The 14566-nt window shown below is 38.4% G+C and overlaps 1 protein-coding gene across 2 annotated transcripts in view; it reads right to left on the reverse strand.

Moving 5' to 3' along the window:
- Nucleotides 1–14566, reverse strand: part of Rabep1 (rabaptin, RAB GTPase binding effector protein 1) — an 82964-nt gene that overhangs the window by 41736 nt on the left and 26662 nt on the right. For both annotated transcript variants that reach the window (XM_034505492.2, XM_034505493.2), the window contains exons 2-4: nt 14002–14130; nt 4717–4920; nt 2527–2687 (exon numbers count right to left, since the gene is read on the reverse strand). In XM_034505492.2, the coding sequence (XP_034361383.1) occupies nt 2527–2687; nt 4717–4920; nt 14002–14130 (494 nt within the window). The remainder of the gene's footprint in view (nt 1–2526; nt 2688–4716; nt 4921–14001; nt 14131–14566) is intronic.

Genomic DNA, 14566 nt, shown 5'->3' on the forward strand with positions numbered 1-14566 from the left:
GGTGACCAGGAGGGAGACAGTGAACAGGATGTAAAGTGAATAAGTAAAAGCAGTGACCTGCCTGCAAGATATACTAGTGCAACAGTGGCAAAAATCATATAGAAGTACCTCCCACCCCTAACCCCACCCCCACCCCAACCCCACCCCCAGCCCCAACTTCACCCCTGCCCCAACTGAATTTAAAGCCCATATCATTTTAGATAGAACCCATACCTGACACTGCTAAAGTGGCCAAGAACCTGGGACTAAATAGGTCATTGGCCTAGGGGAACACTTACTACTATTATTCTGCTAAAGAAATACAGCCATAAAATTACTCTAATGGCATATTGCTATACCCACAGAACAGTGCATCATTCAACCCTCTTCAGAGAAGCTTCTTCTTTCAGATAAGAATTATTAACAGAGAGACCCACAACTGGACAAGAGAGTGAGAGACTTTGGAGCACTCAGCCCTAAATAGGATGTCTTCATCACACCCCACCCCCTGAAGACTCAGGTAACTATGCAGAAGAGCAAGAAGCAGTAGTTAACTCTAAGAAAACATCATCTTGCCGGGCAGTGGGGGCACGCTCCTTTAATCCCAGCACTTGGGAGGCAGAGGCAGGCGGATTTCTGAGTTCGAGGCCAGCCTGGTCCACAGAGTGAGTTCTAGGACAGCCAGAGCCACACAGAGAAACCCTGTCTTGGAAAAAAAAAAGAAAAGAAAACAGCATGTTTTAGACACGACAGGGCTGACGCACATATGAATGCACAGAGACTGTGACAGCACACACAATCTGCACAAATTCAAGTAAGACAAAAACCTCAGCAGGGAGAGGTGGATACAAATCCCACTGATAACCAAGATGCCATTTGCAATTGATACCTTCTGGCAAAAGGATATCAGCTTTTTCCAATGGAGTATCACTGGGTATATTAACCACAGTTCAAGGCAGGTCTTATGGCCAGGAGTAAGTCAACACAAAACAGACTCTGTAAAGTGTGCTTTTGTTTTGGTTTGGTATTTTGGGTCTTCCTGCCTTTTTGTTTGATTTTCATTTGGGAGGAGGGAGGTTGTTATGATTTTGAGAAGGAAAGAAAAAAACATGAAGCTGGGTGAGGAGGGAGGTGAGGAGATCTAGAAGGAGTTGGAGGCGGCAAAAATATAATCAAAACATGACATAAATAATGTAACCAAAGGGCTGGAGAGATGGCTCAGTGGTTAAGAGCACTGACTGCTCTTCCAGAGGTCCTGAGTTCAGTTCCCAGCAACCACATGGTGGCTCACAACCATCTGTAATGGGATCCGATGCCTCTTCTGATGCGTCTCAAGATAGTGATGGTGTACTTACATAAAACAAATAAGTCTTTAAAAAAATGTAACTAAAAGGAATTTTAAAAACAGAGAGGTAGAGGAGAGAAAACTCCTGACATTTACCCCTAGCATCACATGCACACACATGCAAAATAAATTTTATAAAGATAAAAGCTAGTTTAAAAATTAGAACTTTTTTAAAGTGGCAAAGAGTATGATTATAGAAGTAATAATTACACATTTATATAAAGAATACAGCAAGAATTACTAGGCAAAGATCATTATTAACCATTTTTAAAATTTTAATTTTTAATTATTCTATGTTCTTAAATACACATATGCATTATACATTCACAAAGTAATTTCTGTAATCAAAATATTTAAAGGCTGTTTAAAATGTTCTCAGTGATGGTCAATCAGCTGGCTCAATATTGTCTCCTACCATTGAGCCTGATGACATGAGTCAGGACCTACATAGTGGAAAAAGATAACCAACTCCTAAAAGCTGGTTTGAAACTGACCTCCACGCACATGTGCACACACATCCACACATAAAATAAATAAATATTTTTAATGTTCTCAATGTTAAAATGTCTCTGTCATTTAGTTGCCTGTGTTAAAGTATTATATGGTGCTGTTCAAGCATAATATATGTAGCATTTGTCATAGAAATCAAGGTATACTGAAAAAAATTATCTAGTGTTTTAAAATATTATTTAGACACAGTAACAAGCAACATCTCTCAACCAACATGGATTCACTGAGCATCTATGTGCTAGAGACCATCCTACACACTTAACATACACAATAAAGGCTACAGCCTCACAGAGCTCACATACTACCAAACAGGAAAAAAGCAGTAAATAAACAAAATAAAAGGTGAACTCTGTTTTATGAGGAAATATACTGTGCAAAGAAAAACCTGAAGCAGAGTACAGAAAATCAGGAGAGTCCTGAAAGCTCAGAGGAAGAGGCAGATAGGCTGTAATCTTAAATAGAGGTAAGGAAAGCCTCATGAAGAGATGACATCCCGTCAAGGGTCTGAAGACAGTAAAGCAGTCGGTCACATTACTGTGGAGGGGAGGGGAAAGCACTGTCCTGTGCATAAGGAACTCCTTCAACACAAAGAAAGCACACATTCAATTTCCAGTTCTGCAGCAATGCTTTAAACACTTTGCTTTTAGACTCAAGCAATTGTAATTCTGTAAGTGAATGATATTCCTGCATACCTTTTTCATTTCATTTTCTAAATTTTCTTCCTCTTGACCTTCAGACAACCTTCTTCTTAAGTCAGCTATTTCTCGCTCTGCAGATTCTCGATACTGTGCCCACTGTGCTCGCTCCTGCTCCAGCCTCAGGTGAAACTGATGCTCATAGTCACGGACTGTCTCTACAAAACATCACATAGTCCATGTCTAGTGTTATGGGTCAAATACCTTGTTCACTAGAGTTCGTAAGTTATGTTAAGAGTTTGAGACAATAAAAACATTCTAGTTCTTATTATGAGTGAGAATAAGGGTTATAGTACTTCATCATCAATCTTCACAGCAAGCTTCCAGATGCTACTTGACAAGAAAACCTAGAGAAGGTTCAAAGTGAAGCTTTCAACTCACATCTAACACTCTCTCCCACATCCATGTTCTTTGACACTATACTGTGGCTTCCAAAATAAACACAACATTTCATTATAACTGTGAACATGTAAAAAGTATTTTTTCTGAGATATTTTACTATAAAACCTAAGGTTCTAAATTGAAACAAATTCTATAAAGTTTTTACAAACTAACTTCTCTTTAATACAGTCTTGAAACATCACCTGACAAGCAGTACTGGTGGCCCATTAAATTCTTCTCTCTCTTTTTTTTAAAGATTCATCTTTATTTTACACATGTTTTGAGTGTCACCTGCATGTACATATTGCACTATGTGCATACCTGTTGCCTGCAAAGGACAGAAGAGTTTGCCACAGCCCAATGTAGTTACAAGCAGTTGGGAGCCACCCTGTGGGTGCAAGGAACTAAACCCAGATCCTCTGCAAGAGCAACACATGCTTTTAACCACTGAGCCATCTCTCCAGCCCAAATTTTTACTCCTTCTTCATCACTAACAAAACCAAACCTCAGAATTTATGCTGCTCAATATAAATACTACACTTTCAATGAGTAAAGCAGCTTAGTGGGATCGCCTACCTCACAGCACAAAACTAAATACAGAGGCTTAAAACTACATTTCAATATCCTTTTAGTAAAAGGTAACCACATACTTTGTCAACAAAGTTTGAGGAAGGTATAGCATGGAAATTTCTAGAACTTTTTCTTCCTTTTCTAATGTAGACTGAAAGAGGTATAAGTATTTTTCAGCCACAAAGCAAAAATGAAATTTTAAAGAACATGTTAACTATATAGACACAGATAGCCAGAAAAGTCTAGGATATGGGTAGGGTAAGGGTGGTCTAACAGAACTGTTAAGACCACCCTTAGCTTACCTACAGATGGATTTGATTCTATGAGAAAAATTAACTCCTGTACAGATAAACCAATACAGTCAGACTTATGACACAAGACTAGAGTAACCCTTAGTGAGAGCTAGACTCAGAAACAGAGGTAGCCATAATGGCTTCCTCTCAAGGAATACTACGTAAAAAATGGAACACAAATGCAAAGATCATCTGGGATAGGGCAGTTACCATTAGTACACATTTGTAAATATTAACTAATTCCCAGATCACAAAGACTAAGGTAACACCTTACTTCATTTTGTCATTATTATTGAAGGAAGTAATGAAGCATTGCGCTGAAAGGATAGAAGCTACACACACTATACACTTCCTTCAGACCAAGAGTCAAAACTTGAGCATGCCATTAAGTCCATTTTAGCCTTAAGGACATTCTTGCCCATCCAACAGATATTTCACATACAAATATACATTATACTTAAAAATCTAAACAAATAAAAGTCCAGGATTAAAACTTGCTTTAAATCGTACAAGTAACTACAACCCTCACTTAATACATACATCATCTCTAAGTATCCACAATTAGATCTGTTAAAGACACCAATAATGTTGCCCATTCATTACAACACCTCTGGTTTCCCTTTCATCTGACATCTTGAAGATGACAGTACATAAAGCCAAATATAAACAGAAAATGCTTTTTTTTTCTTGAGGGGCTGTTTCAAGACAGTGTTTCTCTGTGTAGCCCTGGCTGTCCTGGAACTCACTCTGTAGAACAGGCTGGCCTCAAACTCACAGAGATCCACCTGCTTCTGCTTCCAGAGTGTTGGAATTAAAGGCATGCACCACCACTACCCAGTGCATTAAAATGCATTGTTGCCACAAACACATTTTAAGGCCATTTGGTGTCAAGCATCAGAATTTGTTGATCTTAGAAAATCTAAAACCTGATCTTTGTCTTTACCTTTCATTACAGCCTGAAGTGAAGCAACTTCTTCTCTCCATTGCCTTTTAACTTCATCTATTGCTTCTTGCTTAGTATTCTCAGAGACTGTGGCAATTGCCTTAATATTCTCCATCTCTGCCTGAGCCTCCCACAGCTGTGTCCGAAGGTGACCCAAATCATCCTGTGCAGCTTGCAATACTGCATTTTGCCTCTTCAGATCCTCTGGGGGAAAAGTAAAAGATTTTCCATTAATGTGTATTTCACTTTATCAGACCCCAAAAAAATGAAGAAATTGAATTTTAAAATACTAATATAGATTATGAAGCCATCTTAATAGAAATATAAAGCATGCTGGGTTTCAAAAGTATTTAAACTATCTAATAACACCTGGGGAAGGTCTATAACGCACTGGGTTGGTGCTAGATTTAGACTTTTACTTCTCACTAAATGAACACAATCAAATTCTTTTTTTTTTTAATTTGTTTTTATGTGTATGGGCATTTTAACTACACATATCTGTACTATATATATATCTGTGCACCACATGTTTGTTTAGTGCCTTTGAATGCCAGGAGAGTACATCAGATTCCCAAGACTGTAGTTACACAGTTGTGAGCTGGCATATTCATGCTGGGAACTGAACTAAGGTCCTCTGGAAGAAGAGCCCGTGCTCTTTAACCACTGAGCAATCTCTCCAGCCCCAATAATCGAATTATTTAACTACTCAGGTGTAAGTATCCAAATCTACAAAATGGAGATTAAAAATGGCCACTTTACAGGGCTGTTGCAATGATAAAAATGATATACTGTAAATTTAAGTATGATAACTTTCAAGGGTAAGCCTTCAAGATATATTTAATGGAAGAAAGCCATACTGCATAGTAGTAAGAATTGATAAAGCTAAGATTACTTTCTCAGTCACTCTTTACAATCTCTTAACTATTACATTGATATCACATGCATACCACAAGACTTAAGCCTAGATAGAACATATACTTGGTCATGACTTCCAAAAATATAGAGGTGCAGAGTCAGGAATACAGTTCAGCACTTGCCTAGTATATACAAGGCCCTAGGTTTGGTCCCTCACACTACAAAGAAAACAAAGATAAACCTATTAATCCTATATAGGGATACATCTATTTTCTCTGTCAACTCTCTATTAAAAAAAAAAAAAAATTAAGCCAGGCAGTGGTGGCTCACATCTTTAATACCAGCACTTGGGAAACAGAGGCAGGCAGATTTCTGAGTTCAAGGCCAGCCTGGTCTACAGAGTGAGGTCCAGGACAGCCAGGGCTACACAGAGAAACCCTGTCTTGAAAAAAAAAAAAAAAAAAGTCATGACTATCATGAACACAAAATGTTCAATTCTTAAGTCTATACTTCCTTATTTGTAGAGAGTTTGAATATCAATACATTGATCAGTGACCAGAATTCCCTTAGGTTTCCCTCACTCCCTTCCTCAGACTCTCTCACTATATAACATAAAATGGCTGCAAGCTCTCAATCTTTCTGGCCTCCTCAGTGACAGGATTTCAGGTATACATCACCATAGTCTGCTTATCTGTGTCTAGTGCAGAGTTTTCCTCCTGATTTAGAAAGAGCATTGAGATGGTTAATCTTCATGATCGACTAGATACCCATCCAGAAGAAAATCCTATGGTCATGTATGACTGGGGTTTCCAGAGAGATTGGACTGAACAAGGAAGGCCCATCTTGAATATGGGTTGTTAACACCCCATGGAATGGAGCCCTGGACTAAATTTTAAAAAGTAGGTAAGCCATGCATCAGCATTTTTTCATGACAGCAGACCAATGTAATCACCCACTTCACATGGTTGCTGCCATGCCTTCCCTTACCTACGTCTACTGTAGCTCCTCCAACGATGCCAGGTATTTTGCCATACATAACAAGAAAACTAATACAGTCTAACTGTAGTGAAAGTGGGCATGCTGCTATGATAAACCTGACTACATAGTCCACAGGTGTTTGAAAATGGCTCATGGCAGGAATATGGAAGAAAATTTGAGTTATAAAACAGAGAACCCTCAGAATCCTATAGAGTTAGGTGGTTCATTATGATGGGAGTGTGGAAAACCAGGATCCAATAGGAAGGCAGATGGTAAATATAGTACTCATGAGGTTTGGAAAAGAACAACAGCTCATGCTTGGATTAAAAACCATCTATAAGAGGGTAATATTTGAATCCAGTCACTGTGCAGGCTGCAACTCGGTACCAGTCTTTTCTTTCTCCCAAATACTAAATGGCAGCCTTACTGAATCCCTAGCTAACAGACTTCTAGGTGCCAAGACCTCTCAACTGACAAAGTGAATTTACATCAAACAGGTATTGGTGGCCACATTCCCTATTCCCAACTCCATTCCCTGATTCCTGGCCTACTTGAGAATAAGAATAGAAATGAGGCTGGGCAGTGGTGGCACATGCCTTTAATCCCAGCACTTGGCAGGCAGAGGCAGGTGGATTTCTGAGTTCAAGGCCAGCCTGGTCTACAGAGTGAGTTCCAGGACAGCCAGGGCTACACAGAAAAACCCTGTCTTGACCCCCCCCCCCCAAAAAAAAGAATAGAAATGAGAATAATAAAGGGCTATGGGATAGTACTGTGAACACCCCCAACCCCCAAATACTGAGAAAGGCACAAAAGACTGCCAATTCTACCACAGGTAGATATTATGACTCCTCTCTTCAAAGACCCTGCAATGTTATATGTCTCTGAACTCTCCTGGAAGCCCCCCATGTGTTAATAACTTGTCTAATTAACTCCTTACTTCTCAATAATCCATCTTGGTGACCCTTTTGACATTCTCCCAACATTCTTCCATTATTTATATTTTATCCTAGTAAAAGGTCTAATCCTAACTCTAACCATAATCCCTTTAAAGCTCTTCTACCAGAAATAGTCTCTGTTCTGCCGTGTCATTTTATATAGTTTCTGCATGAGAAAGTATATAATATCTTTTTCTCCACCCTCATCACTCTTGAACCCCTTCCTCCACTGAGACGTCTCTTTCTAGTCCCTTTCTACTGTCATGCCATATGTGTGTCACATAAACAAACACATACACACATACATACATACATACATACATACATACATACATACATGCAGACAGACAGACACACACACACACACACACACACACACACCCATGAGAGACAAGCTGATGCATGGGTGTTTTGTAAATACCCTTTGTCAAGTTGGCAAATTTCCCTTCTGATTCTAGTTTAATGTTTTTAATCATGAACATGTATACAGTCTTACAAATTACTTTTCCTTTATCAACTGACAAGTTTGTGTGCTTTGGTTTTTATCATTTGTTTTGTTTTTTGAAACCAGTCTCCTTTATTACGTAAGTTCTGGATGTCCTGGAATTCTCTATGTAGATCAGGCTACCTTCAAATTCATAGGAACTCAACTGCCTTTGCCTCCAGAGTGCTGGATTAAAGGTATGAACCACTATGCCCAGTCTGGTTTCTATGCTACTAACATATTATTACAATGAGTATGTGTCTGACCAACCTTGCATTCTAGGATAAGGTCCAATTGGTTACAATCTGATTCTTTTGCATTGTTTGATTTTCAAGCATTTAGTGAGGATTTAGACATCTGTATTTCAAAAGAAGCATGCATAAAGTTCTTGTGAGGTCATGTTACATCTTTTCTAACTTTTGTCTTGGTCTGGATAATACTACCTATACAATTTTACTGAAAATTGAAAATACTGGCACTAATTCTTCCTTCATATTAGATAAATAGATCATAATCAATATTAAATATTTACATTTTAATGTCAAATAATAAACAATTCTTTAAACAGTTTTTCAAAAAAGGAAAAATCTTTACTTTTAATTTTGTAATTAATTTCATTTTATTTTGTTATATTAGCTATGAGAAACTCTGGCAAAATACTAAAGTGCTGATGACAGAGCACAGAAGTAGAGCTGTCATACACCACCCCTTCCACTCGAGCCTCCCAGATACTTGGCTTGGTTTTTGTTTAATTTTTCATGTCTTTAATTGGAAAATAAATTGTGCACGAGTTGTACATAATGAGCTTCATGATATTTTTATACCTGTATATAATTTTGATCATATATCACCCCTTCCCCGTTCTCATCCCCCCTGCTCCTGATTACTTTCCTCTTCCCAGCCATTCCTTTCTACTTTTGTCTTTATTTCTTTCTTTGTTTTGGTGATCCAATAACTGTAATTTAGCTTGTATTTTTATTAGTTTCTTCCAGAAGATTTTTTTCTTAATATTATCTTATATTTGCATATATGAGTACATTTTGCCTCAATGTATATATGTACACTGAGTGTATGACTGGTGCTAGCAGAGCCAGAAGAGAGCATCAGATCTGCTCTAGCTAGAGTTAAAAGATAGTTGTGAGTGGGTACCAGGAACCAAATCTGGATCTTCCACAAGAGCACACTAACTCCTGAGTAATCTCAGCCGGAAAGACATTTCTTAAGGCTTTTTAAAACTTTTGTGTATGTAAACTGGAATGCTTTTTGGAGTGTTTTGAGTAGTCATATTTCTCAGTTTCTCAGCTTTGTATAGTTTATGTCCCAACCATTCCCCATTTAATTCTCTTCTAGTAAACTCAGGTCCTACCAGTTACTTTGGTGCCCATGCAGGTGATAAATGTTCTTAGCATTTGTGTGCCTCAACGATGCACTTTGTCCTCATTCAAGAACCGAGCTAAATATTAAAATTCTAGATTGACAATCACTTTTCTTATGAACTCTGATGATGTTATTCCACTGTCTTCTGTCATCTGAGGAGCTAATACAGTATTTCCTGGGGTCAGCTGTTGATGAAGCCATTGTTCAGATAGGCCCTTGCTATCAATCCCTAGGCTAGTCTCAGATTCAATGTCCTTCTACCTCTACCTCCCAAATTCTGGGCTCACACACAGATACCACTGTTCATGGGTTATTCTCTATTTCTTTATTTTGTACACAAGTTTTTATCTTTTTTTCTTAATAGTTTTAATTTTAATATTCGAAATATTCCTTGTTTCATATCCATACCTAAGTGAGCATATGTCAAACCAAGCTTTTCATATTTGAGAGTCTAAAAGCATCAGAACACTATGTAAATTGTGGCCATTTGTAAAGTCCTTTTGGATACCACTAGAAAACTCCACCTCCTTTTCTAGCATTTTCTTGCACAGCCTTTCTTCTGCAGCTTCAGAGAGTAGGGTCCTACTAACATTCTGGACTAAGGGTTTCTAAAACACAAACACTGCTGCAGTATTAAGTGCTGAGCTGAAGCTGTTTAAAGGGAAAAGTACAATAAAAATACCTTAAAGTTGAGTAGAAAATTAACACAACTTTTTAAATTTCTATAATATTCCCAACTGATGTCAGCTTGAAGAAAATGTACACTAAGACAAAAACAGGCACTGAGAAGTCAAGAAGCAGACATGTCATCTTTTATTAGTAGTCCTCATTACTGTTTGCATTTACAACTCAGGACCTTCTAAATAAAAGCAAGCTCAGTAATTACAAAAGTACCAAACCTGTTCCTTCAAGGGGAAAACAGTGTTTGGGTTTGTGAGTCGCCTTGCCCTGTTTGCTGAGACAGAGACTGCTGAGCACACTGCTGTACACTGTGTATGCCTATAATGAGCATAAGTCTGGCTCCCACTTTCATAACAGTCACAAGAATATAAGCTGCTGCTTGAGAACAAAGTTTTAAATTTGATTTTTACTATGACACAGGCAAGTGTCCAAGATAAAAACTAAATAATCAGGCTGGAGAGATGGCTCAGTGGTTAAGAGCACTAACTGTTCTTCCAAAAGTCCTGAGTTCAATTCCCAGCAACTACATGGTGGCTCACAACCATCTGTATTGGGATCTGATGCCCTCTTCTGGTGTGTCTGAAGACAGCTAAAGTGTACTCACATATATAAAATGAATTTTAAAAAAACTAAATCAACACTGATGTCTTATATACCATATATATTGCCTTTAGGAAGGCCACTATGAAATCTCAGAGAGAATCGTGTAGAATTCCTTTTGTCATTTTGTAAAAAGCTGCCTCAACACTCTCTATAGCCAGCTTGAATTTATTAACAATTTCAGATAATAAAGTACAGTTAACTGAAGTAATTTTAACATAGCTGTTTAATTCAGAGATATAAAACTGACAATATATGCCAAAAATAAGAAGCTATGGGTCAGTGTCAGTGAGATGGCTCAGTGGGTAAAAGTTCCTGCTGTCCATGTCTGGTAATCTAAGTTTGACCCAAAAACCTACAATAGGTAAAAAACAAAGATCTAATTCCAAAGTTGTCCCCTGACCTCCAGAAACACGCTCTAGCACAAACACCCACTCCCATACATAATAAAAGAAAAGCTCCCTAGCCTGAGCCTCATGGGAGAGCAGCCTAGCACCTTGCCTGGGCAGCACAGTGACCTGGTGGTGTGGGCACAGGTGAGCCAGGCCCCACCAACTCAGCTACCACCCAGGCCCAGATCCAGGGCTTGGAGCTGGCCCACCCCAACATCTACTCCCTCTATGAACTGTTAGAGCACATGAAGGGGCTGGTTCTTCAGAACCAAAGCTGTGGGATCTCCACAACACAGGCAACAACAGGATGGTGGGAAGGAGGCCCAGTGAGGATCTAGAATTGATAATGTGAGAGAGGCCAGAATCCTTAAGCCAGACCAATGACTCAGTGCAATGAAAATTTGTGAGAAAAGCTGTTTGGGCAAAGGGGTGTACTATGTGACACACCATGACACACCAAAGCTTCCATGATAAGTTGTTGTTTTGTTGTCTTGTTCTGCTTGTTTTCTTTGGGGGGAGGGAGGTTGTAGGGGCAGAGGTCAAATACAGAGGGACAGGGAGAAGAGTGAGATTAGGGGGCACAATGTGAAACTCATAATCAAAAAGAGAAGGAAAGAAGGAAGGAAGGAAGGAAGGAAGGAAGGAAGGAAAAGAAAGAAAGAACAGAAAGGAGGGAGCTCTTATTTTTTTAAGTTTTTATAGAAAATAACTTCAAGGAAAAAGGGAAAACCTTAAATTTTAATTTGGGAACAGAGGGAAATGGAAAACTAATCAAACAAGCTTTCAAGCTTAACTATAATTTATTGAATAAAGAAAAGCTAGGACACAGGTTCAATTTCTAGCACCCACATGATAGCTCACAACTGTCTGTTAGTTCCAGTCCCAGGGGATCCTATGGTCTCTTCTAGCCTCCATGGTCACCAGATACACACGGTAGACAGATATATATGCAGGCAAAACACCCACGCACATAAAAAATAATTTTTAAGTTTAAAAAGAAGAAACTTGAAGAGGCTGTACAAGATGACTAACATATTTGTGTGAGAAGTAATGGGAGGAAAAAGATAGCATAAACCATGACCATAGTGAGTGTGAACTTAGCATCAGAGGAGATACTAGAAGGACCTTATATATGTGCATTACATGTATCAACAGGTCATCTTGACATCACATCATTGCTCAGAGTTTAAGATGGTACCTTATCAATTGAAGGCAGAAATTAAGAAAAAGAAGTCTGGAGTACCTCAGGAATACAGAGCTATACAGCAAAGAAAAGGGAGGGGAGGGTGTTTAACAAATCTGTATGAACATATATGAAAGAACCAGGGTCTGGGAATGCAACTTGGTAGAATCTTTGCTTGACATGTGCAAGGCCCTGGGTTCAATCCCTAGCACCACTTAAACCGAGCATGGTATTGCACATCTATAATCCCAGTATTTGTGAGATAAAGACAAGAAGATTAGGAAGAGTCCAAAGTCAGCCTGAAATACATGAAATCCTATCTGAAGCAAAGGATGGAGAAGGAGAAGGAAAAGGAAGAAGAAATGAAAGAAAGGAGAGGAGAGAAAACGGAAGGAAAATGAGAGGGGGAGGAGAAGGTGGGTTGTACTAGATTAAAAGATTAAAGGTGTGTGTGTGTGTGTGTGTGTGTGTGTGTGTGTGCTGTCACACCCAGTTACATCATAGTTTTGTTACAGAACATTAACAAGAATATTTTTAAAAAGACTTTCAAGCCCAAGATGTTACTTTAGGAGTTTAAGATATATCCTAGCATGCATGAAGCCTGAGTTCAAACTGGACTACCAAACTAATGACCTAGCATTCAGGAGGTAAAGGTAGGAGGATCCAAACTTCAGGGTTACTCTCAACTATGTAATCAGCTCAAGGCCAGTCTGGGATACATAGAATTCTATCTCAATAAATTTTTCAGGGTTGGAGAGATAGCACTGACTGCTTTTCTAGAGGACCGGAGTTCAATTCCCAGCATCTACATGGCAGCTCACAACAGTAACTCCCATATACCATCATACAGACATGCAGTCAAATTACCAATGTACATAAAAATTTTTAAAAATTTAAAATAAAAAATGTTTTTCAAAAAAATTTTCAATTAAAAAATACAAAAGTTACTGACTTAGACTAGTGATTCTCAAAGTGTGCTACCTAAATCATTAATAACAGTATCACCTAGTAATTTGCTAAAAATGGAAACTGTGGGGTCCCAGAGTCCTGGTAAATCAGAAACCCTGCCACTGAATCACCATGGAAGCTTGTTAAAACACCAACCATTAGATCATCAGATCTTCATCCCAGTTCTTGACTCAGGAAAAGTGGAATACAACGTAAATATGTACATTTCTAAGAAGTTTCCCAGGTAAGCCTGATGCTGCTGCAGCTGTTCCACAACGGCACTATGGAAGCTATATCTATACTGCTTTAAGCCAACACCTAGAATGCAAACACCGTCCCTGCCCCTCCTAATTAGATACCCCACCAGATTTACTTTAAACACTCATCCCTAACAATTGATAGCATGATGACTCTGCATCTGTTTTCCTCACCTTCAGTTCAATCAACCTAAAAAGGGCCACATGAAATGTACTCCCATTGTATGTCCAGCACCTATATAAAAGGTATCCTACAGAGTAGGTACCTAACAGTATATACTGAGAAAATAATTGAGTACTTAGTAAATTCCATAACATGTCGGTTTCTATACAACAGAACCAAGGACTGTACCTCAAGTGTTAGGAATAGCCAACTACAGCTAAATAATTACTGTCAGAAAACAGACAAACCCTAATGGTGCATTTTCAACTTGCTCCCCAACTCTACTGAGAACCCTAGTCCCAAAAAGCATTATTTTCATATCACACACACAAATAATGGTTTATCCAATGACAAACAAATACTGTACTATCAGAAACTTAACATTTAAGACAGTTTTGGCAGGAAAGTTGGGGAAGAGACTGGCAAACTTACCCTCTTTAGCCAAATATAGCTCCTTAAATTTTGCTCTCTTTTGATTAAATTCTTGCTCAAGCTGCTGCTGTGCACGTAAAAATTCTGCATTAATTTTTTCCAATTCTGCTACCCGTTGCTGAAGAGAAACTGAAAAAAGAAATACTAATTAACAAGTAATAAATCTGTTTATAGGTTACAAGTATAGTCATCCAGCTATATACTGCTACACATCAAACAAGTAGGGAAACTGAAATCCATTATATTCCAGTAAATTGCAATTTTTTTAAAAGATCCAGACACGTCTATTAGAGTTTCATACATATACTGTGAATGAGTCATACATAATGAAACAGAGAATCACAGAGAACAATGCCAATTTCAATACAAGAGCTCCTAACAGTCTTTAGTACGCTGACAGAATGTTAATCCATGGTTGGAATAGTTAAATATTAACCTAGTTAAGCTATTTATCCCACAGCTAGCCCCTCTGTCAGTGTTGCTAATTCCCATTTTTTTATTATGGACAAAATCCTGGCTAGGACACCCATAGCAACAGGAACTAATCCTCCAGTCCCAAAAGACC

The sequence above is a fragment of the Arvicanthis niloticus genome, chromosome 6 (genome assembly GCF_011762505.2).
Source record: "Arvicanthis niloticus isolate mArvNil1 chromosome 6, mArvNil1.pat.X, whole genome shotgun sequence".
In the NCBI taxonomy this organism is placed as follows: Eukaryota; Metazoa; Chordata; class Mammalia; order Rodentia; family Muridae; genus Arvicanthis; species Arvicanthis niloticus.